General features: G+C 38.0%; 1 protein-coding gene across 1 annotated transcript in view; it reads left to right on the forward strand.

Moving 5' to 3' along the window:
* Positions 1 to 4,095: 4,095 nt before the first annotated feature.
* btbd7 (BTB (POZ) domain containing 7) overlaps positions 4,096 to 26,093 on the forward strand; it is a 42,474-nt gene continuing 20,476 nt past the window's right edge. The window contains exons 1-3 of the mRNA XM_073816478.1: positions 4,096 to 4,227; positions 7,174 to 8,298; positions 24,907 to 25,115. Of these exons, the coding sequence (XP_073672579.1) occupies positions 4,146 to 4,227; positions 7,174 to 8,298; positions 24,907 to 25,115 (1,416 nt within the window). The 5' untranslated portion in view covers positions 4,096 to 4,145. The remainder of the gene's footprint in view (positions 4,228 to 7,173; positions 8,299 to 24,906; positions 25,116 to 26,093) is intronic.

Raw genomic sequence — 26,093 nt, forward strand, 5'->3', positions numbered from 1 at the left:
CAAACACAGCGGCGTTTCGTTTATAAGCGAACGTGGGTTTTCAAACGAATCTAGTGAAATGATTCAATTTCCCATTCATAAAGAGAGTCACTTGCTTTATTCCTGAATGAACCATGCGTTCGAACGAATCAAATGAATGATACGATTCAGTAATTTCAGTTTCTTGCCGCCACCTGCTGGCAGATCCTGTCAGTTATTGAAATCTTAAATACTTCTGTATTGAAAATTGTATATTTAAAACATTAATCTCAACATGAATTTATGAATTTGATTGCACTCATGGCACCTGAGCCTCATTTTCATGGACGACACTAGTGCTGGGCGATATGGAAAAATCATGTATCACGATATGGATTATTTTATATCACGATAACGATATATATCACGATATACCAAAATAAAGTATGTTTTCAGTTATTCTCTGAAAAGTTTGACAAAAATATCATTGCATAATTTTTTTGCAACTTTATTTTTATTCGTTATTTGAAGTGACATTTAACTGAACTGTCACAAATGAGAAAAATACATTTTAGTGCAGCAATATAAATGTATCAAATGACAACAGATGTGGTGGAGGTAGAGCTACAGTAGCCTTCACATTTTTTATCCACATCATAGTTAAATAGTATTATCAAAATAAACTTTTTTTTTTATTAAAGTGCACAGCCATTTCAAGTTTCTGAGCAGAAAAGCACTCAATTATAAAAAATAAAACATTTTTCAACCTTGTAGTGCAAACTTTTGCAAACCAAAATAAAGTATCACGCCTGTTTCACACATACTCCGTATGCAGTCCGTGTGCGTTACGTATGCGGTGCAGAAGCAGCACGGACTCGTTTTGCTTTCACACAGGACGCGTTTGCAGTCCGTTCCTGATCCGCGGCTGTTTACCACAAACACACCATTTATCCGTTATTTTAATTTCAAATCCAAACGTGCTTTTTCAGCATTGGGATACTCTTTTATCACAGTACACTAATACAATAATACTAGACATATTCACGTTTAAACTCAACGTATTATAAACAACGTAGGCTATTATTCAATGCACTTGACTTCTAGATTTGTATATTAAGTTGCTTAAGCAAGTTGCAACACATTTAAACACAGCATAGGTAGGCTATAGCTTCCTTTTCATATTGAAATTGGGCTATCACAAATATTTTAAATTAAAACTTACCACAGACAAGCAGTCGGCTCTCTGTGCCTTTCTTTCGTATTAAATCTTTATTAAAAACCATATTTTAAAGAACTTTTCTACCTGGACAAGTGCATCTATTATGTTGCCTTGTTTATTTAAAACTGCACTATTTTAAACCTAGCCAAAAAGCCACGTGTTGACTGTGAAACACAGTAGACTGCATTTATATGCATTTATGGTACATTTCCGTGTCAATCCATGTTCATTTTTATAGCGAACAATGCGCTGTCACTTTAATTCAGCGCATGCAGCGCAGCAAAAACAGACTCTGTCCCGAAAGGATCGCTCCACTGCTGCAAACGCACCGCTTCTGGAACGCACTGCCGGACAGCAACCGCGTGCAGTGTGAACGATCTGATCCGTTAACATGGGTGCGGAAAAAAATACGCAACGCATACGCACTGCAGACGGAGTATGTGTGAAACAGGCGTCAGCGTCGGGCGCGGAAACAGTCTTTTGGCAGAGTTTGCACATGACTGTCTTCTGCTCCGTGTCGGAGCTCTTGAAGCCAAAATGCAACAAAATCACTGACGTACCCCCACGTGTCGGTAAAAGTACTTCTTGTCTGCTGCCTGCGTAGCAGTTTCAGTTTGTTGCGACTCGATCCGGGCATTCATCTTCAACCTCTTGCGTCTCCATCTTTAGGCTAAGCACTCACGAGTTAAAGCATGTCGCAACAACGTAAAGTGTCACGTCGCACAAGACGGAGTTTCTTTGTGAAAAAGTTCGTTTTTATTCTTGATTATCACTTATAGGGTAGAGTATGCATTGCACAGCAACAAGACACTATAATACATTTGTCATAGCCTATTTAATGCAATATTTTCTTTAGTAATTGATAAAATTAGGTTAGAGACGATAGAAACGATAGAAGAGAAATAGGACGATAGACACTTTTCTATCGTCCCCACGATATATATCGTCATATCGCCCAGCACTAGACGACACTGTAAAAATGAAGACAGAAACCTTGCTGATCATTAAACTATTACTAGCACTAGCTTTCTTGTGAAAGGAGTTTTAGTTCAATGAAGCAATTTAAAAATGACTGGAGAAGCAACCTCTTAGTGGATTCACTCCAAAAACTTTTATTCATCAGCATTGAAGGGCCTGAGTTGGACCATTTCAATGGCCAGAAGGTAGTTGAAAGGTGGCACTCTCAGACAGAAAGGGCTCTGACAGTATTGCTCTAGTCTAGAACAGAGACAATATTTGGGATCTTCTGATCAAGACCAGAAACAATCCATCACAATAAAACTTTTAACATAAATTCTGCTTAATAACACTCTGTTTACTAATATTGTTTAAATTTTCTTCTTTGCAACAACATTCCTTTAATAGGAGTCCTCCATTTATGTATAGTTAACTGCTGATCTGGGACCATCGATCTGGACAGACTGTTGTGCATAAATATAGCCACATCACATTTATAATTTCTTAAATTGTCAATTGTATTTAAAGAAAAGTTATGCTGAATAAAAAGTGTATGTATAGTTATTTTTGGCTCTTGACACATTATTTAAAATATGTGGCTAAGAAATAACTATTAACTTTTTTTTTTTTTTTTGGTGGGGCCATTTAAAATTTTGGCAGGGCAAGTAAGAATCTGAACCACTGGCCCAACCGGGCCAGTAGAAAAAATCCTTAGCGTTGAACCCTGTATTTACTTTACAGTTGCTGTATTTTAGCAAGTTGCTAGAGCTGCTGTGCAGCTGAACATTCATAGAAACTGTGATTTTCATCAGCTGAATGCACATTGCACCGCATTTCCACTGTAGACAGCTTCGTTCACACCCTGTCAGAGGAAAACAGTCTTGATCGCCTAGACCTCTAGGGATTTCACAAACAACTCCGGCCAGTGTTGAGCGAGCAGACGAGGGATCTGTGCTTTAGCGCACATGCAGTGGACGTCTAATCGAGGTTTAGCACTGTATGTAAAGCTAAAGATGGCTTTGTCCGGTGTCCTCAGGCTTTGGCTCAACCTGAAAAATTCTTCTTTTCATCCCACAAGTGGGGAATGTAAAGCGCCTCCCCAAACTGTTACGGGCTCCCCGTATGAGGAGTTCCCAGCAGCGTAAGGTTGGAATGTAATGTGAAACATAAATATCTGGATGGAGCAATAGTTCTTCATCTGGATACAGCAAAACTCAGTCTTCCATCTCCCCAAGAAAATACATATTTGGCAAAAAACTAACATCGTTTAGTTGCCAGGTCAGTTCAAAGCAAAATGGTTTTCGGGTTTTCTAGAAATTCTACGTTATGCCGATGGCGTGAATTTGCAGCCTTGAGTGCTGAAGGCCAAAGAAAGGTCACAGGCCAAAGTTAGGAGATTACAGAGAACTAAAACGAGATGTGAAGTACTGTAGACATTGTTTAGCTTGAGTAAACAAGCCAGTTGTGCCTCTGTGTCAGATTGCATTAGCATGACATCAGTGGGAGGGTTAGAATAAGTCAGAATCCTCCAGCAGTATTGTAATGGTCTTCAAGAGCAGAAGTAAACATCAAAGCTCTGCTTATGTAGTCTGTTTGCTTTGCCTTCGTTTGCCTTCCTTTCAGATTAGAACAATAACAATTCAATGCCGTGTTACACACTGGATTGCTTTTCCTTTCCAAAAAAATCTAGTAAAATTTTTTTAGCTAATATTTAATTGCAGTAATTGTAGTATTAGTAAATCTAAATGTTCTAACAATAATATATTATATTATAATATTAGGATATCGTATTAGATTAATATTTTGTTTGTCCAGATTCCTTGACTGTCTTGTTGACGTTTAATGTATTCTCTACCCCCGCCTCTCTCTTTTCCAGGAATGACGGACATCGCTGCAGTGTCTCCACATTCATATAGGTCTGATTGAGCAGAGCCGTGAGCTACTCAGTGTGTCGATGCTCGGACGGAATGATCCAGCAGGGTGACTAAGAGGAGGAAGAAGGGGGGAGAGGATGGGTGTGAATGCCTCCAGCTACCCTCACTCGTGCTCCCCTCGATTCGGGGGTAACCCACAGACCCAGCAGACCTTCATAGGTAAACTCTCATTTCAATGCTATTACAGACATTTGTTGTTTTTAGTTTAGCAACTGTTGTGATCGATAATGATAGAAAAGGTCTGACAGCCTGAGCGCTATTACATATTTTCAGATTGCATATATCAGACTCAAATTAAGTTTTTTTTTTCTAATATAAGAAAAGGAAATCTCTTTTTTTTTTCCTTAAGAAAACAAAAAAACAAAAACAGAACAATGTTCATGTTCAAAGGCAGTTCAACAGCACAGAGAAAGAGAATCTCATTAAATTATTGACTTCACCAGCTGGGACAGTCTTCATATTCTTTCACTGTAACATCTTGTCTGTATTCATTTATTTAAAGGCTTGGAAATCGTATCACAACTGTCAGCAGTTGCTTTGCAATTTTTTTCTCCCTTCAGTATCCCACAGAGTCTTGCTTTAACTGCATATTCTGATGTGAATATTTTCATGTCTTTGCTGTCTTTGAGATCAGTAAAGTAATGGTGCTTTCAAAATGCTAAGCCATGCATGACAGTGGGCCTACAATGAGAAATGGAACATTGGATTGAGACATAAAGTGTCGTCAGGGAGATATTAGCCATGCTGGGGAGGACATTAGATGACTTCATAGTTTCCTTTTTTGGCAGGTGGAAATTTAGAGATTTAGAGGGGGGAAAAGTTAAAAGTGCACATTAAGTGGTTTGGGGATACATACTTTCCTTTTTGAAATTGGAATTGTGTATGCAATGCTGTGTCAGGAAGGGATAATTTGCATGTACTGTTTAAAAAATGAAACTTGAATTTATTTCCAGAAATTATTTGAAGCATTGGCACTCTACTAATTTAAACCTTTTTTTATTTTACTCATAGTCTCATCTTGTTTTATGTCTAATTGTTGAGAAGAGATGCAATTTCAGCAAGTTTAGCTCTGTTTTAGTGCACAATAAATGGTTTGGGGATTTATACTTTACTGTTTTGAATTTCAATGTTTATATGCTGTACTCCTTCAAGGGATTATCAGTATAATTAAAAGGGAGTTTTTATGAAATTCAGATTTTAATTTCGATAAAAGTTAAAGTCTTGTTCACACACATCATTTAAAGGATTAGTTCACTTCCAGAATAAACATTTACTGATAATTTACTCACTTCTGTGCCATCCAAGGTGTTCATGTCTGTCTTTCTTCAGTCATAAAGAAATTATATTTTTTGAGGAATGTTTCATTTCTCCATATATTGGACTTCAATGGGAGCCAATGGGTTGAAGGTCCAAACTGCAGTTTCAGTGCAGATTTAAAGGGCTCTACACGATCCCAACCGAGAAATCTAGTGAAACACCCTGTCATTTTCTCAAAAAAAAAAAAAAAAAATGAATTCATATATTTTTAACCACAAATGCTCGTCTAGCACTAGCCTGACTTCACGCGTTATGTAATCACGTTGGTAAGGTCACGTGTGATGAAGGCGGAAATAACGACCCAATGTATACAAAAGCGAACATGCAAAAAACAGTCAAATGCCCTTTACAACAAAAAGGTAAAACAACAAAGTCGGACAATTTTGAAGTTGGAGAAAAAAAAAATTGATGTTTTTCGCCCTACCCTACCTTTTTGAACCAAAGTACACAGACAAATAACTAACCACGTATGACCTTCCCAACATGATTATGTAATGCGTTAAGTGGCTGACGTGCATCACCGAGCTAGCAAAAAAAAAATTTGAATATCGAATATTTGTCGTATTCAAAATAAAAATCCACATTGTTCCCACATTTTTTGATGCGATGAGGATGTAAGTGTCAGTGCATTTTAATGTTTTGATGTGACACTGCTGGTTGTTCATACGAAATATTGTGTAAAAAGAGAACATCAGTCGGCGCCGATAGCCTTGTGGGCAGCACGGCGACATACAGCGCCTTTGCCCTCCGGGCATCCCATGTTGGAATCCCGACTTGAGGACCTTTTCCGATACCGCCCCTTATCTCTCTCCCACTTCGCTTCCTGTCATATCTGATTTGTCCTATCACAATAAAAGGCAAAAAAAAAGAGAACATCAGTGCAGAGAAGATCTTGTTTACGGAAAAACTGAAACCAAGCCGGGTTTACCATTTGGTTTATAAACATTATTTTAAACATTATGTACTTTTTAAAATATAGTAGTGTTAATTTATTGCTTTGAATAAACGTGCACAAGTAATATTTTGCTCTGCACCCTCTTGTGGCCTCAGGAGAAAAGCCAAAAGCTTTTTTCCATCCTAACTGAAGTGATGTCCTTTAAATAAGAATATAATTCAAATATTGATAATATAAAGTACAAAATGCAAATGTAGTTTTTCAGTCATTTAGACAGCCCTACGAGCAAGTGCAAGACAAAAATTTGTGCTTAAAGTACATACACTTTTATTTTTCTTTAGAAAAGGATAGATAGGACCATTATACCTCGTCTGAGATTGTGTAAAACTCTTTGAAGTTGTATTAAACCTGCTATTTTGATCTATATGGAAGTCCACTATATGGAGAAAAATCTTGGAATTTTTCCTCAAAAACCTTTTTCGACTGAAGAAAGAAAGACATGAACATCTTGGATGTCATTGGTGTGAGTAAATTACCAGTAAATTTTTATTCTGGAAGTGAACTGATCCTTTACAATTCTGCATACAATGAATTTATTATTTTTTGATTGCTTTTATAGAGACACAATTCTGTAACTCAAATGCAACCCAATTGTAGTGTAATTTTTGTACTCTCATTGCTTTAAATTTACTCCATCAGTCCAGTCTCATTAAAAGTAAAGTGTCTTTCAGAGTTGTTCTGAAGCACTTGCAAAAAGCAAAGCCCTGTGGTGTTGCACTTATTTGGAATAAACTTTAATTATACCATCAGCAGACCTCACAATGCATATTTTCCTGCTGACAACTTTGAAGGCCTCCAGACTCTTACACAGCATGTTTCTTTTCTGTCACTAGGCGCCTCCTATGCACCACAGGGTTATGGCGGCGAGTCCAAGCTCTACAGCCTAGAACATGGCCCTGAAAAACCTCAGGACAAAAAGAAAAAGAGCTCTGGTTTGGCCACGCTCAAGAGGAGGTTCATTAAGCGACGCAAATCCAGTCGTTCTGCCGATCATGCCCGGCAGATGCGCGAGCTCCTCTCGGGGTGGGACGTGCGCGACGTCAATGCCCTGGTGGAGGAGTACGAGGGCACGGCAGCACTCAAAGAGCTCAGTCTGCAGGCGGGCCTAGCCCGGCCAGAGGCTCGCACCCTGCAGCGCGATTTAGCCACCCTTTATCAGCACAAGTACTGCACTGATGTGGACCTGATCTTCCAGGATTCCTGCTTCCCAGCACACCGTGCCATTCTGGCTGCCCGCTGCCCTTTCTTCAAGACCCTGCTTTCGACGTCACCGGGTTACGGAGCCGAGGTGTTGTTGGACGTTGGGACGGCAGGCATGGATGCGCCCATGTTCTCCTCATTGCTGCATTACCTCTATACGGGTGAGCTGGGCTCGGAGGACGCGAGGTTGCAGAACGTGGATGTGCTAGTCAGACTAAGCGAGGAGTTCGGTACGCCCAACTCCTTAGAAGCCGACATGAGAAATCTTTGTGAGCACATGCCGTATTTTGACTCGCTGCTGAGCTTCTCCTCGGACTCTGAGCTGGTGGAGGCTTTCGGAGCAGGTGGACCTGCTCCTAGTTGCGTGGGAGGTGGAAACGCAGGGGTGAACCACAACTCGCCTGATGAGGAGCTAAGGGCCCACAAGGCCGTGCTCTCGGCGCGCTCTCCCTTCTTCCGTAACCTGCTGCAACGGCGCATCCGCTCGGGTGAAGAGATCACCGAGCGAACTCTGCAAACCCCTACCCGTATTATCCTTGACGAATCCATCATTCCCAAGAAATACGCTCGTGTGGTCTTGCACTGCATGTACACCGATGCGGTGGACCTTTCGCTGGTGCTGCGCGGGAGTCCTTCCGAAGGCAGTCTGGGTGAAGTTCAGGCACTAGTAGCTGGAAGAGGGTGCATGAGTCGGGCCGAAGAGGCCATGGAGCTGTACCACATCGCACTCTTCTTGGAGTTCAGCATGCTGGCTCAGGGTAAGTCTTGCCATCTCATTTTTAATTTTTTTTCCCCTAGTTGTTTTCTTTCGCCTCCCCAGCTTTGTTTACTGCCTGATTAATTCACAAGCTGTCAAGGGAAGACCGGAGGAACAGGGTGGGGTTGCTGTAGTTTATTCACCTCATGTTGGGATTACTGTTTGTGAGAGATTCCCATATGTGCCAAACAACAAAGCACTGCAACCTCTGCGCTCCTCCTAATACCCTCATCCATTTCCGCCTATATTCATTTTATTTAGGAAGACAGGGTTTCTAAGGGTTGCAGAATTGTCCATGTTGTTAGGAGTGTGTACTTAATGACTAAAGTGACATAAATCTGCTTCAGGGTCGACTTTCTCTGAAGCAGCTCTACATTAAACACTGTTAACTTTCCTTTGTGTATTTATGGCAGGAGGTAGAAGAATAGGTCACCCCTCTCAAGTTGTGGTTTGCGTTCTGGATTCAAATGTCTTTTTCCTACTGTTGATGTTTGCTGCGGGGTACAGATATTGATTTGTGTTTAATGCCCTGAGTTTGTAGTTTCAGAAAATGACTGTTGATTGAGCAAGTTATTTTTATTTTTTAAGAAGGTATTGGGCTGTGTAATATAGCTAAAGCATATCCTGATTATTAATAAAATTGCCTTTTAGTGATATTTGATATATACAGCCTTTTGTTAAAGGGATACTTCACCCAAAAATGAAAATGAAAATTCTGTCATTAATTACTTACCCTTATGTCATTCCAAGCCCGTAAGACCTTAGTTCATCTTCGGAACACAAATTAAGATAGTTTTGATAAAAACTTGCTTTCTGACCCTGAATATACAGCAGTGGAACTACAACGTTCAAGGTACTCTTGTGAACGTGCATCCAAGACTGACACAAAAGAAGAAATGATTAAATAAATTCGTTATTTTTGTTTTCTTTACACACACAATGTATTATCGTAGCTTCATAAAATTAAGGTTAAACCACCGATGTCCTTACTAGCTTTCTGGGTTTTGAACGTGGTAGTTGTGTTGCTGTCTATGCCGGGTCAGAAACTCTCCGATTTCATAAAAAATATCTTAATTTGTCATCTGAAGATGAACAGAGGTCTTACTGGTTTCGAACGTAAGTAATTATAGACAGAATTTTTATTTTTGAGTGAACTTATCCCTTAAGTACATTTTAATGTTTTATTTTTGTTTTTACCTCACAATGTTTTAGTAAATTAACCACAATATTATAAAGAATATCATCATAGATCAACACTCATGTACCAGTGATAATATATCGACAAAAAAATTGGGGGTCAGCCATTTAGATTCAGTAATTTCATAAATATATTTGAGCAGTAAAGACATTTATAATGTTAAAGGTTTCTAATAGTTATTTTTAAAGTTTGTTTTGTGGTTTATATATTTCTGCAAAAAAAGTACTAAAATATTTTTTGGAGCACCAAATCAGCATATTAGAATAATTTCAAGCATCATGTGACTGTAGCAATTGCTTATTGTTTGAAATTGAAATAATATTTTACCTAGGGCTGTCACTAACAATTCTTTTGGTAATCGAGTGATGTGTCGATTATTCTCACGATTAATCGAGTAATCGGATAATTGTAATTTATTATTTTAAGTGAACAATAGCCTTTAAAATAGCTTAAAATACTTGTATAATAGCAGTGAGGCCATAATAATAATTTAAATAAAGTATTGAAAGCAAGTAATCATATAGTTTTATTTAACAAAACTGTTAAAATACATAATGTATTATAAACAATAGAGCTAATGTACATTACGCATTATAACAAATGACTGCAAAGGGTACCAACGACCTGACAATTGTTTTTACACTTAACTGCGTGATCTAATCCTTGTTTAATATTGACTCAACAACATTTAATTCAAATGTCCACTTAATTTTTAATATTTGGCCATTTCTTTATAATAGAAAAGCTACAGACACTGTAATTTCTTGAATATGTGGACATCAAAATGTGTAAACTCAGAATAAGGGTTTTATTTTGAATTCATGATGAACAGTTAGCATATTAAGAAAGATATTGATGAATTCTTCTGTGTTTGCGTAGGTTTATAAACGGTTTACCGTACAAATCTGATGAAATAGCTCACATTGCAATCTCAAATGAGTGTTATAATAAACTCAAACTGACAACAAAATGCAGAGATGAAGTTTGAGATGATCCACACATGTAAATGATAACAGTTTGTGTGGAGGAGCATTTACTGTGAACGGAACTGCTCGGACAGGCACGCACGTACTTAACCTACACCCATGTAAATAATTGAAGTGCAAATAATATACCTGTGTCGCATATATTTAGTTGAATCATAGATATTGTGAATTCTTAATAGCAATATGCTTTATTATGATTTTAATGAGTTTAATATGTGGAATGCACCACTTCCGGTATTTTACAGATTCCTCCATTTTTTTTTTTTTTCAATCAAATACTCAAATTCGAGGAATCGTTCCAGCCCAAATTTCCTCATGTTACTTGCAGTTTTTTGATCAAATAAATGCAGCCTTACCCCACCTGAAACCTTTGAATGATAGTGTGCACCAATATGACACTGCATATTAATACATGAAAAATGCCACTGCAGAACCGTTTTTAAGCATTTATGAGTGTCTTGAAGTAGAGGAAACGAGGAGAGATTAGGAATCTACTCAAATTACATGGTCTTTGGGAAGCTTAATGATTGAATAAAAATGCATTAAAATCATTGCGATATTCACTGTTACTTGAATTTTATTTCGTCATCAAATTCTACTGCCGATATAAAATTAGCCCTACTCACTGGAGGAAGAAATAACTTCTTTGAGTGGTATCTAAAGTAGTTCCTCACAGTAATTTACATCTAATTTATCACCGCAGCCTTGCCAAAACCTGCCGGTGCATCAGTTCTCAAAAAAAGGGCTTTTTGTCGGTAGGAAATTTGCAGCCTGGTGTCTTTTTTTTTTTTCTCATTACACATTTACTGGCTTGTGCACTCCTTGCCTGTGTAGTTTGTGTCATCAGCCTCTATTGTGAATTGGCCAGTTTATCTCTATTTACTGCACAAAGTGATGGGCTTCAGCTGTGCTGGGCTAAGATATGTTTTTCAGAGAGCCACCCGTCCTTCTGATTACTTCATCTGAATAAAAGTATCAATCCTGCGCTCTACAGAACAGGTCTGCAGTCAGTGTCAGCTGATCCTTATGACCCGTTGGTCAGCTGTGGTTTGTAACAGATACCGATCCGATTCAGTCCTGTCAGCATAGCCTGATGATGAGCTCAGGAGGACTTGTTTTCTTCCAGAACATGCTGTGCCATTTGCTACGTCAACCCTTGTTTTTTTTTTTTTTTCTTACCGACATGAAACATATGGCAATCGAATACAAATTGCTTGTGTAATCCTGACTTTGATTTGACTTCAGTTTTGACAAACTTCAATAATTATTGTCAGAAACCTTGTCCACTGTTCCTCCTGATAGTTTTCAACAGCTATTTCTTATGGTGCAATGTAGTTACAATGTGTTGCATGAGATTTACAACACACAAATCTTTTGTTTTTGCTTGCTTTTTCGTTAGGGCCTCTGTCAATCAAAGAAAGCTCTAGATAGAGTACTCCGCACTGAACACAGGCAATCATTGAGGTGATTTCAGTACATGTGTGTTGATAGCCTCCAGTGGGAGACAAACGTGGCAATGACCTCTAGGAAATGGAGGCACAGCAGTCATTTAACACCCAGTCAGCAGCCGGCCAGTGGTTGGTACATGGCAAAGATAATTAATGTGCTGACCAGGCAGACGCACGTTGATAAAAAGCCACCCATTGGTCTGGAACTGACTCTGTTCCGCAGAGGAAAATCACTCTTGTTCACACTAACTACAGGAAGTCAGTTCCTGCAGCTGTGGATCTTGTTAACCTCTTTGTTAAACCTAAGCTGTTAACGTATAGGTGACATATGGTAGGAATACACAGACACCAATAACTCTTGTGTATGAAGAACTTTTCTAGAGTATCCATGTATGTCCTTCCGCACAAGTTTGGTTTAATTATGATACTGTAAATTGTTTGGAAATAAAAAAAAAAGTTTTATAAAAAAACAACAGACTTTCCTTTGAAAAATGAGGACGCATAGGAGAGAGCACACAGTATGCTCACTTATATCAGCCTCAGATGTGTGCACACGACTGCCATATGTTCACCCATCCTGCGTATGTGTCAGTTAAATAAAAGGAAGCACGATTATTTCCATCAAAACAAAATTGTATATTTATCCCAGCAATGATAAAACATTAAATGTAACCTAAGAACTAGAAAAAAAAAGTCACAGCCCCCAGTTTTTAGAAAGTCGTGAGAAAAACTTTTCTTGTTGCTCTGTTTGTGCTGTGACAGGAAATCGACGTCAAGTGAAACTGAGCAGATAACAGCGGTGAAAGTAACAAAGTCTTCCTAGTTCATTGTTGACTTAGTTATCTGTATTTGCTTAAACTAATTAAGCAAACTCATATGATTATCTTTGGTATCTCTTAGCCAATACGTTTGTTGAAAAGAGTAAATGTGTTTTGTTTTATGATGCCTTAGTGATCCTCTATAGATTTATTATACCTGTAATTGAGGTTATTAATAGTGGAGTTTATGGTTTCTGAACTATTTAACACACTACTCTAAATTAATAAAAATCCAGGTATTGCTATTGGCAAGTACTAAAATGAAAGTATTTCTGAGAACTCATTCTATGCTGATTTAGCACTTATAAAAAAAATGTTGTGACCCTGGACCACAAAACCAGACTTAAGTAGCACTGGTTTATTTGTAGCAATAGACAAAAACACATTGTATGGGGCAAAATTATCTATTTTTCTTTTATGCCAAAAATCATTAGGATATTAAGTACAGTCGTGGCCAAAAGTTTTGAGAATTACATAAATATTGGAAATTGGAAAAGTTGCTGCTTAAGTTTTTATAATAGCAATTTGCATATACTCCAGAATGTTATGAAGAGTGATCAGATGAATTGCATAGTCCTCCTTTGCCATGAAAAATAACTTAATCCCGAAAAAACTTTCCACTGCATTGTTAAGAAGGCTTCAGGGCGTCCAAGAAAGTCCAGCAAGCGCCAGGATCGTCTCCTAAAGAGGATTCAGCTGCGGGATCAGAGTGCCACCAGTGCAGAGCTTGCTCAGGAATGGCAGCAGGCAGGTGTGAGCGCATCTACACGCACAATGAGGCCAAGACTTTTGGAAGATGGCCTGGTGTCAAGAAGGGCAGCAAAGAAGCCACTTCTCTCCAAAAAAAACATCAGGGACAGATTGATCTTCTGCAAAAAGTATGGCAAATGGACTGCTGAGGACTGGGGCAAAGTCATATTCTCCGATGAAGCCTCTTTCCGATTGTTTGGGGCATCTGGAAAAAGGCTTGTCCGGAGAAGAAAAGGTGAGCGCTAGCATCAGTCCTGTGTCATGCCAACAGTAAAGCATCCTGAGACCATTCATGTGTGGGGTTGCTTCTCATCCAAGGGAGTGGGCTCACTCACAATTTTGCCCAAAAACACAGCCATGAATAAAGAATGGTACCAAAACACCCTCCAACAGCAACTTCTTCCAACAATCCAACAACAGTTTGGTGAAGAACAATGCATTTTCCAGCACGATGGAGCACCGTGCCATAAGGCAAAAGTGATAACTAAGTGGCTCGGGGACCAAAACGTTGACATTTTGGGTCCATGGCCTGGAAACTCCCCAGATCTTAATCCCATCGAGAACTTGTGGTCAATCCTCAAGAGGCGGGTGGACAAACAAAAACCCACTAATTCTGACAAACTCCAAGAAGTGATTATGAAAGAATTGGTTGCTATCAGTCAGGATTTGGCCCAGAAGTTGATTGAGAGCATGCCCAGTCGAATTGCAGAGGTCCTGAAAAAGAAGGGCCAACACTGCAAATACTGACTCTTTGCATAAATGTCATGTAATTGTCGATAAAAGCCTTTGAAATGTACGAAGTGCTTGTAATTATATTTCAGTACATCACAGAAACAACTGAAACAAAGATCTAAAAGCAGTTGAGCAGCAAACTTTGTGAAAACTAATATTTGTGTCATTCTCAAAACTTTTGGCCACGACTGTATGATTATGTTCCATGAAGATATTTTGTAAATTTCTTAATGTAAATATATCAAAACATCATTTTTGATGGGTAATATTTATTGCTACGAACTTTAACTTTGGACAACTTTAAATGTGATTTTCTCAATATTTAGATTTTTTGCACCCTCAGATTGCAGATTTTCAAATAGTTGTATCTCGGCCAAATATTGTCCTATCCTAACAAACCATACATCAATGGAAAGCCCATTAATTCAGCTTTATATGTATAAATGTAAAGAAATGGACCAGGGTCACATTTAATATTGTTATCAATTTTGAAAGCAGGTGTGCTGCTTTACATTTTTATTGATTGATTAAGAATTTGTGGATGAATCAAAAGTTCAATAGAACTGAATTTATTTGGGGAAATTGTAACATAAGACATGTCTTTACTGTCACTTTTGTTTGATTTTTATAAATTTTTAATAAATAAAAGTATTAATTTCTTTTTTTTATCTTATTTCTTATTTTACTGATCCTAAACTTTTGAATTGTAGTATGTAAGTGAACTACTACTTTTTGCTTTTATGGCATTTTTTGAATAATTAATGTTCGAATTGTTACTTTAAAGCAGGGGTGGGGAACGTTGATCCTCGAGGGCCAGTGTCCCTTCTGAGTTTAGCTCCAACCCTAATCAAACACACCTGAACAAGCTAATCACGGTCTTCAGGACCATGCACACACAGCCTTTGTGGTACTCTCATGAACACTCGTCGAAGACTGACACAGAAGAGAAGAAATTGTTAAATAGTCAATATTTTAGTTTTCTTTGTGCACAGAAAGTATTGTGATAGCTTCATAACATTACGGTTGAACCACTGATGTCACATGGACTATTTTATCGATGTCCTTACAACCTTTCTGAGCCACAAAACGTGATAGTTGCGTTGCTTTCTATCCAGGGTCAGAAAGTTCTTGGATTTCATTGAACATATCTTAATCTGTGTTCCAGAGCTAAATGAAGGTCTTACGGGTTTGGAACAACATTTTGGTAAATGAGTAATGACACAATTTTTCATTTTTGGGCAAACTATTGCTTTAATGTGATATTCATGGCATAAAGCTTCCTTCCTAGTCCAGGCTATGGATGCCTGTTTCCGCCACTGAATAAAAAATAAAAAAGATAATTGCGACTTTGTATCTCACAATTTTATTTCACAATTCTGACATCTCGCAATTTTTTTTTTTTTTTTTCTCGGAACTGTGAGATATAAATGCACAATTGCCAGTTATAAAGTCAGAATTGTGGGATATAAACTCACAAATGCAAGAAATAAAGTCAGAATTGCAAGATATAAACTTTTTGTCTCGCAATTGCAATTTTGTATCTCACAATTTCGGACTTTATAACTTGCAATTCTGACTTCATTTCTCAGAATTGCAAGTTTATATCTCAGAATTCTGACTTTATAACCTACAATTGCGAGTTAAAGTCAGAATTGCATGATAGAAACTCGCAACTGCAAGTTATAAAGTCGAAATTCCGAGATATAAACTCACAATTGTGAGTTAAAGTCAGAATTGCATGATAGAAACTTGCAACTGCGAGTTTATATCTCGGAATTTCGACTTTATAACTTGCAATTGTGAGTTTATATCACACAATTCTGACTATTTCTCAGAATTGCAAGTTTATATCTCGGAATTCTAACTTTATAACTTGCAGTTGCAAGTTTATATTATGCAATTCTGATTTTGTTTCTCAGAATTGCGAGTTTATATCTCACAGTTCTGACTTTATAACTTGCAATAGTGAGTTTATATCACACAATTCTGACTTCTAGCAATTGTAAGTTTATATCAGACAATTCTGACTTCATTACATAGATACGAACTCGCGATTCTGACTTTATAACCGGCAATTGTGAGACTATATCTCACAGTTCAGGATTCAGGCAATTCAGAATTGTGAGAAAACAAGTTCCAATAACTTGTTTTTTGGGGGGCTTCCATACTAGGCAGACTGTTCATAGACAGTAAGTTGCAAAAACTCACTTAGTCACTCAGAAATCAGCATGGTTATGCTGTCAGAATCATGTGCAAATGAACATATTAAGCCCACATTTACCTTAACAGTTATTCAGTAACTTGGCACTTGGCCCAATCTAATGAATGACATTGGCTAACCTCAGAGTACTGTCCTAATCATAACTGTGATCATTTACATATAGAAGTCCTAAAGTGCATTAGCAAATTAAACAGCCTGTTTAATTCTAAGGGTCAGAGAGAGGGTAGTAATTTCTCCTGTAAAACTAAATGACGGCTTTTTGGTGCAGGAAACCTGGCTAATTTTAAAAGTGGGCCTCAGGGGGAAAAATTAGCATCTAATCAGTATCTCACAGGGTAGATGAGATGATGGAAAGTGGTGGTCCAGATATCTAGCTTAGGCACATGAGAGCGTTTTCAAAGAGTGTGATGGAAATAGGCTGACTTGGAGTTGAAGGAGACAGTTCTGGTGAGGGTTCGTGCTGTGAATGAACTGACACGGGGCTGAGCGTGACACTGCACCTGTGACGATAACATTAACTGACAGCGTGGCGTACCATAGGTCTGTTCTGTAGTGCAAATGAAATGCTGCATCGATGGGCCTGGAGGCTGGGAGCTACAGAGAGCTGTGCACATTTCTTTCCAGTCCTCAGCACCTTTAAAAAATGCATTGCTTCTCATTCGAGAAAGGGACATCTGGGGATAAAGAGAGAAATTATTCACATACTGAAAACCTTTTGTGTGTTCCAGTATGTGTTCATTTGTATTTTTCATTCTTTGTTCCGCTTGCGGTTTTGTGTCACTGTTCATTAAGTTGAATGGTTTAAAAAGGATGCTTTGATATTTCATCATTATCTAACAATGAAAATTAGGCAGCAGGAGCATTTCAAATCCATAAAGCAAGGACTTTGTGACCTTGTTTTTCTTTCAAAGCTTTTCTGACATTTATTTCATGCTTTAATTTAATCAAACCATCTAAACAAGGTAAATATATAGAGTGTAAATAGTAATCTAGCAGCTATTTAATGGGGTTGTTCTGTATTATGTCATGCAGAAAGCTGATTTATTATATTTGTAGGTATTTCATTTCTTAGGATGCACTGATATTTAATTCTAAATTCTAAAATCTCTTTTTTGTGTGTGTTTTATAGCTATCAACTTTTTAATGACCGATTATTAAAATTATAAAAAGTTTGTCTAAATACATTATAAATTAAACACTGAACACTAAAATCAATCCATTTGTTAATTGGAATAGGTATTGCAACATTGTAGTGTACAATATGAAAGTTATTTTAAGATTTGCTAAAAAATACATTTAACAGTATTATTAGAGCATTTAAGATTGACTTTAAAGGGATAGTTCACCCAAAAATGACAATTCCGTCATTAATTACTCAACTTCATGTCATTCCAAAGCTGTAAGACCTTTGTTCATCTTCAAAACACAAATATATTTCTGATAAAATCCGAGAGCTTTCTGAACTTGGATAGACAGCAATGCAACTGACCCGTTGAAGGCCTAGAAAGGTAGTAAAGACATTGTTAAAATTGTCCATGCGACATCCGTGATTCAATCATAATTTAATGGAGTTACGAGAATACTTTTTGTGCGTCTGGCTATTTTTGTTTTCTTTATACGCTCGTAACTTCATAAAATTACGCTTGAACCACTGATGTCACATGAACTATTTTAACAATGTTCTTACTACCTTTCTGGTTCTTGAACATGTCAGTTGTGTTGCTCTCTATGCAGAATCAGAAAGTTCTCAGATTTCATCAAAAATATTTGTGTTTTGAAGATGAATGAAGGTCTGAGTGAGTAATTAATGACTGAATTTTTATTTTTGTCTCAACTATCCCTTTAAGTAAGCATTGGATGATGGCAAAGGTCATTTACATGTTTACATGACACTGACAGGCTTAAGATTTTACATTTTGTACTGAGTTAAGGGCAGTCCGTTGGGTAACAAACACTGTCACCGCAACACCTCTGTTCCTTGAGAGAACAGGTCTAATATTGATAGCTTTGGCGAGAGTCCTTTTGAAACGACGCCGCTTTGATGCTTGTGCAAGAGGTTGAGTCAGACGTCCTTTAGAGTGTGTTTCAAACTCAATACGGAAACCCTTCCTGGCCCCAAGGCACCGTTCTGATTAGTATTAACACAGATTGCTGGTGGTGTTTCCATTAAGCCTATGAGAGACTGTCAGCTCTGTAATGATTCTGTCTGTTACAGCTTGTCTGAAAGGTCATGGAGAATTTTAACCCAACACCTCTCTGGGGCTCCTCCACTCTCCGCTTCTCATTTTCATCTCTGTATCTTTTCGCAATTTCCATCTTTCACATTCAGTCATACAGACCGGGCTAATTTTCCACTATCTCTGTCCTTTTTGACATTACCCGCCTAATCTTTACTCCTTCTCCCATTTTACTTCCTCTCAGCATGTCGCCGCTTCTCTCGCTGACTGGCTCGCTCTATCTCTCCTCCTCCTCCTCTTCTCTGTCTATTAGCCTGTCTACCCCTTATATCAAGCTCCGGGGCTCTGGCTAGTTAATTGGGGTACTGCACTTGTTCAAGGCTAATAGATACCCTAATGATTAGTCCTTCACTGTCTCCGCTCCCTTCCTGTGTTGCCGTGTTCCTCCAATATCAGGTGTACTCAACTGTAAAATGAGCTCAAGACTACCATTAGGTATTTCACATCACATGGCCTTGTTGTTAGCTTTTGAGTCCTTGAAGAAATGTGTTTCTTCAGAGGAAGTATATTTTAAATGTATACTAAGTGTGTTATAAAACATCGCCTTGCTTGTGGTTTACTTTTAAATTAGTTTTTTATGAGTTTTCTAGTGAAATGAGTTTTAAATGACTCATTTGTTAGAAGCTCTACGTTGCTGAAATCAGTCAGCCTTCCTCATGGATCCCTCATTATCCTCCTTTCTCATCTTCTAGGCTGTCTTTTTCACCCATATTCCCGCCAGTTATTTTATTGATAGTTTTTGGTATTAAAAAGTATAGCGTAATTAATTAATTTGAAACTATCTTTGTGATGTCCCCATAGGGAGCTCTATAGGTTTTGGAACCGAGCAAATGTGGGCATAAGATCAAACCACTAATAAGGAGGCCACACTAACTGCTGAGGAGTACATCTGTGCTTTTTGGACAACTGATCAGCAACAAGAACACACAAATGCAGATGTTTGCTAAACACCCATCAACACTTTTCTCTTGCGTCTTGATTTTTTGTGTAGAGCAGAGCCCACCCTGTAGTTCTCACATTTCTCAAAGGGATAGTTCACCCAAAAATGACAAATCTGTCATTAATTACTCAACCGTAAGACCATCATTCATCTTTTGAACTCAAATTATGATATCTTGATTAAATCCGAGAGCTAAACATGACTTAGTACTTGGTGGCAAAACCCTTTTTGCCAATCACAGAGGTCAGATGTTTCTTATAGTTGGCCACCAGGTTTGCACACATGCCAGAAGGGATTTGGTCCATCTCCTCTTTGCAGATCTTCTCCAAGTCATTAAGGTTTCAAGGCTGATGGTTTGAGTTGCCAAACTTCAGCTCCATCCACAGAATTTCTATGGGATGAAGGTCTGGAGACTGGCTAGGACACTCCAGGACCTTAATGTTCTTCTTCTTGAGCCACTTCTTTGTTGCCTTGGCTGTGTGTTTTGGGTCATTGTCATGCTGAAATGCCCATTCATGGCCCATTTTCAATGCCCTGGCTAAGGGAAGGAGGTTCTCACCCAAGATTTGGTTGTACATGGCCCTCTCCATCGTCCCTTTGATGCAGTGGACAGGACAACTTCCAGTCCGGTTAGCAAAAAAAAACACCCCCAAAGCATAATGATTAAGCATAATAATTTCCACCTCCGTGTTTGATGGCGGGGATGATGTTCTTGGGGTCATAGGCAGCATTCCTCCTTCAAACACAGCGAGTTAAAGGAACACTCCACTTTTTTTGGAAATAGGCTCCCCCCCCCCCCCCCCCGAGTTAATAATTTGATTTTTACCGTTTTGAAATCCATTCAGCCGTTCTCCTGTTCTGGCGATATCACTTTTAGCATAGCTTAGCATAGATCATTGAATCCTATTAGACCAATAGCATCGCGTTCAAAAATGTCCAACAAGTTTCCATATTTGTTGTATTTAAAACTTGACTCTTCTGTAGTTATATTGTGTACTAAGACCGGTGGAAATGCAAAGCTGCGAGTTTCTAGGCTGATAAGATTAGGAACTACACTTCCATTCCGGCGTAATAGTCAAGGAAGTTTGCTGCCGTAATATGGCCGAAGCAGGCGGAGTATTATCAGAAATGATTTCCCAGCTAGTTTAGCATTTGCACATGTGGTGCGTGGTATTACTGCTCCTGCTTCAGCCTTATTACGGCAGCAAACTTCCTTGACTATTACGCCGGAACGGGAGTGTAGCTCCTAATCTTATCAGCCTAGAAAATTGAAGCTTTGCATTTCCACCGGTCTTAGTACACGATATAACTACAGAAGAGTCAAGTTTTAAATAGCACAAATATCGAAACTCGTTGGTCATTTTTGAACGTGATGCTATTGGTCTAATAGGATTCAATGATCTATGCTAAGCTATGCTAAAAGTGATATCGCCAGAACAGGAGAACGGCTGAATGGATTTCAAAACGGTAAAACTCAACTTATTAACTCGGGGGGGGGGGGGGGGGGAGAATGAGCCTATTTCCAAAAAAAGTGGAGTGTTCCTAAGTTGATGCCAGTGAGCTTGATAATGGTCTCTACTGACCACAACACTTTCACCCAGTTTTCCTCTGAATCATACAGATGTTTATTGGCAAACTTCAGATTGGCCTGTACATGTGCTTTCTTGAGCAGTGGGCGCTGCAGGGTTTTAGTCCTTCACGGCGTAGTGTTACAATTGTTTTCTTGGTGACTATAGTCCCAGCTGCCTTGAGATCATTGACAAGATCCTCCTGTGTAGTTCTGGCCTGATTCCACACTGTTCTTATGATCATTGAAACTTTATGAGGTGAGATGGAGCGTGGAGCCCCAAACTGAGGGAGATTGACAGTTATTTTGTGTTTCTTTTATTTACGAATAATTGCACCAACTGTTGTCATCTTCTCACCAAGCTGCTCGGCGATGGTCTTGTAGCCCATTCCAGCCTTGTGTAGGTCTACAATCTTTCCTTTGACAGCTTATTGGTCTTGGCCATGGTGGAGAGTTTGGAATATGATTGATTGATTGCTTCTGTGGACAGGTGTCTTTTATGCAGGTAACAAACTGAGATTAGGAGCACTCCTTTTAAGAGAGACAGCGTAATCAATGCCTTAGATTCTTTGTTTGCTTTGAATATGCACCCTCTAGTGGTGAAAACGTACATATTGTGTCTTTTAATGACAGGATTTTCATTTTTGGGTGAACTATCCCTTTTATAAACCTTATTTAAATCTATTTAAATTTTAGCAGTCTAGTGTAAATACAGATTTTGTCCCGTTAATTTAAATAGAAGTTTTTATTCCCAATGTAAAGCACAAACATTGAGATGCTGTTTAAAACCAAAACTGTTTATCTGCATTTCCCATGTTTATAGATATGGTAAGGAGATACAGAGTCCACAAAACTAACATCGAAGTGCTGATGAAATCTGCGGCGTTTGCTCTGGACTCATTACCATCAAATCTTCTGCACTTGGCATTCAAGTGCCTTTGAGTGGAAAACACTGCAAGTTGTTTGTGCTTAGTCTTCCTGCCATGTGTTGCTTTTGTTTTGCAGACTTTTGTTTCTGCTCTCATGTTAGGACACTCGTCTCATGTTTGAGTGATTATTAACTCCTTGGTGTAAGTTCTGCAATCATTCTTTTGGTTTGAATTCGACTCGCACCTAATCATTAACTTTCATTAACTCGCATTGATTTGTTTCTCAGCGTTCATGCCCAATGTGAACAATCTACACATTGATTACAAAGTCGATAAAGAAAGATGAGATTTTTTGAATGCTGGGTGATACGCTCCCTAGAGGCTAATATGATAGTGTTTTTTGAAAATGACAAGTTTATGGCTCTGCGAGCAGAGATTATGATTAACTGGGGCCGGTTTATGAGGGAATACTGCACTACTTTGCTTCTGCATGCTAAATGGTTTCTAGTCATGCGGTGAAACAGATGCGGTGCTACTTTAAACTTTCGTGTGCTCCAGGCTGGAGACGTGTGAGCCGCCATCCTCAGGCTGTGCACTGCCCATCATAAAAAGAAAGACATTGTCATTAGATCTCAGACTTAAACAGTACACCTTAGCACTTTGCAGGCAATAAGAGACGACATAGAAGGCTGACTTCTAGTAACATTTATTTATTTATTTTTTTTTTTTTTATTGAGATTTATACATAATCTGAAAGCTGAATAAATAAGCATTCCATTGTTGTATGGTTTGTTTAAATAGGGCAATATACAACTATTTGAAAATCTGAAATCTGAAAAATCTAAATATTGAGAAAATCACCTCATGGAACATAATCTTAACCTAATATCCCAATTATTTCTGGCATAAAATAAAAACAGATAATTTTGTCCCATACAATGTATTGTTGGCTATTGCTACAAATATAGGCTCTACCTGTGGTTGTGGTTTTCCACAGGGCAGGAGTGATGGCTTGAGAAATATGAACTACGAATGCTTGTTTATTTGACTTCCTCAGATCCTTAACTTCTTCAAGGTCACTCTTACAAGTCTCAAAAACAGCGTACTTACTTACAAAATATGTCATTCGACAACGTAGTACTCTCTCTAGAATTTTGAAAGAGGCATCTGCTCTGACGCAGGCTGCCATCTAATTGAATATTTAATGGTACTGATCTGCACAGTGTGCCTGAATACTTAAAGGGATAGTTCACCCCAAAATGAAAATTCTCTCATCGTTTTCTCACTTTCAAGTTGTTCCAAACCTGTATGAACACAAAAGAAGATATTTTAGAGAATGTTGGTAACCCAATAGTTGCTGGTCCCTATTGATTTCCATAGTAGACGAGAAAATACTATAAAAGTCAATCGCTACCAGTTTTTTACAAAAAGAAAACAATTTTTGGGCAAGCTGTCCTTTTAAAGGAGTAGTTCACACATTTGTGGAAACTGTGTCATTTCCGCAATCATTACTTCAGTCTTTAGTGTCACATGATCCTTCTGAAATGTTTCTAATAGGGCTGGTTAAAAATACAGATTTCTTGATTTTAAAAGATTGTAATTTTTACTAAAAGGAATCGATCCTTAAATTCCAAGAATCGATTAGTCTAGTCTGTTTTAGGTTAATAAACTGAACATTGTAGCGCACATCCCTTCCAATAAATCGCAATAAGCTTTGTGCTTTGTTACTTTTGATATGAAATAGTCTTAGATTTCAAATTCGGTCTGTTTTATTACAAATATTCAAACAATAAATGCCGTTTTGGCACTGTTTAATGTGGTGTGACATATATGTGCAAATATGTCAGTATAAGAGCTATAACAGTGTCACTTAACATCACATTTACCTCAGAAAAATCATATTCTGTGCCCAAAAACTTTTTGGTCAGCTAGAAAAATCATGAAATTTGTCAAAACCCAGCCTACTTTCTAATATGCTAATTTAATGCTCAAGAAACATTTCTTATTGTTATCATTGGTAAAGCAGGTGTGCTACTTAATATTTTTTTTAATTCTTTGAATCCTTTAAAAGAACTGCATTTAAGATCTGCATTTGAAATAGTCTTGTCACTTTTGATCAGTTTAATGTGTTTTGTTGGGTATAATACAATAAACTTTAACATTTCTGCACTTAAACGATTGTTGGAGCTGAATTTCTCATATTGCCTGTTAGAAAGGGAAAACGGCACTTGCTCTCTAGAGATGCTTGGCTTGAATTGCATTGAGGTTGAAATTCTCCTCTGCTCCGGGGGTCTTTGTATCAAGCACAGGGGAAAAAAATGGTGGCATTTACTGATTAAACTGCACTGAATGCCTCTCTTTTGACATTCGGTCTTTGATGACTGGAAAAGGAGAGCGAAAGAATTGAATAGAAGAGACAAACAGATCAAATCAGTAATTCAGGGCACAGTTTGAAGCAGCATAAAGCAGTGTTTTCGTTGTGAATAATTGGGTAAATTATTCATCTTTTCCCACAGTGACATTTAAATGCATACATTTTCATTAATATTTTAGACATATTTGCATATATTGTGGTTGAATATATTCCTGCTGTATTTGAGGGCGTTTTAACTTTTTGAAGTGTTATATTGCAGTCACGATGTTTTGAATTTTAATTTTTTTTTTTTTTATATATAAATAGATGAAATGCCATAGAGGGCAGATGAAGGTAGTGACTGTTAGAGCTCGACCACCCACGTTTTTGTTTTAAAATCTTGATTAACTACATTTGGACACAGATTTGTATGTCTAAGAGTCATGTTTATGCCTAAATAAAATGTGATGACATTGTTTATTCATTCTAGGCTGTGAAGACATTGTTGCCGACAGCATCTCGCTGGACTCTGTGGTGGCCATCCTGAAGTGGAGCTCACAGCCCTACGGCTCCAAATGGGTTCATCGGCAAGCCATGCACTTCCTGTGCGAGGAGTTCAGCCAGGTTATGACCTCCGACGTCCTCTACGAGTTTAGCAAGGAGCACCTGCTGGCGGCCATTCAGTCTGATTACCTGCAGGTGATGACCATGCACCAATTCACCTTGAGTACTTTTCAGATTTCCCAGTGCAGGATTGTCTAGTTCAGGATTTCCCAGTTTATGGTAGTTTATTGTGAATCAAGTAATATGTACTAGGGCTGTCACTAAGTGTTATTTTGGTAATCGTCAATTATTCTGATGATTAATCGAGTAAAATAATCTGCACTAGGGCTGTCAATAACAATTATTTTGGTAATCGAGTAATCTGTCTATTATTTCAACGATTAATCGAGTAAAATAATCTGCACTAGTGCTGTCACTAACTATTATTTTGGTAATAGAGTAATCTATTATTTTGACAATTAATCAAGTAATATAATCTGCACTAGGGCTGTCACTAACAATTATTTTGGTAATCGATTAATCGAGTAAAATAATCTGCACTTGGGCTTTCACTAACTTTTTTCGAGTAATCTGTCGATTAGTCTGACGATTAATCGAGTATATAATCTGTACTAGGGCTGTCACTAAGGATTATTTTGGTAATCGAGTAATCTGTCTATTTCGACGATTAATCGAGTACAATAATCTGCGCTAGGGCTGTCACTAGCAATTATTTTGGTAATCGATTAATCGGGTAAAATAATCTGCACTGGGGGCTTTCACTAACTGTTTTTCTTTTCTTTCTTTTTTCTTTTTCTTTTTTTCGAGTAATCTGTCGATTAGTCTGACGATTAATCGAGTAAAATAATCTGCACTAGGGCTGTCACTAGCGATTATTTTGGTAATCGAGTAATCTGTCTATTTTGACGATTAATCGAGTAAAATAATATGCCCTATGGCTGTCACTAACAATTATTTTGGTAATCGATTGATCGAGTAAAATAATCTGCACTAGGGCTGTCACTAGCAATTACTTTGGTAATCGAGTAATCTGTCTATTTTGACAATTAATCGAGTAAAATAATCTGCACTAGGGCTGTCACTAACATTTATTTTGGTAATCGATTAATCGAG

Source organism: Garra rufa, chromosome 13 (assembly GCF_049309525.1).
Source record: "Garra rufa chromosome 13, GarRuf1.0, whole genome shotgun sequence".
Lineage (NCBI taxonomy): Eukaryota > Metazoa > Chordata > Actinopteri > Cypriniformes > Cyprinidae > Garra > Garra rufa.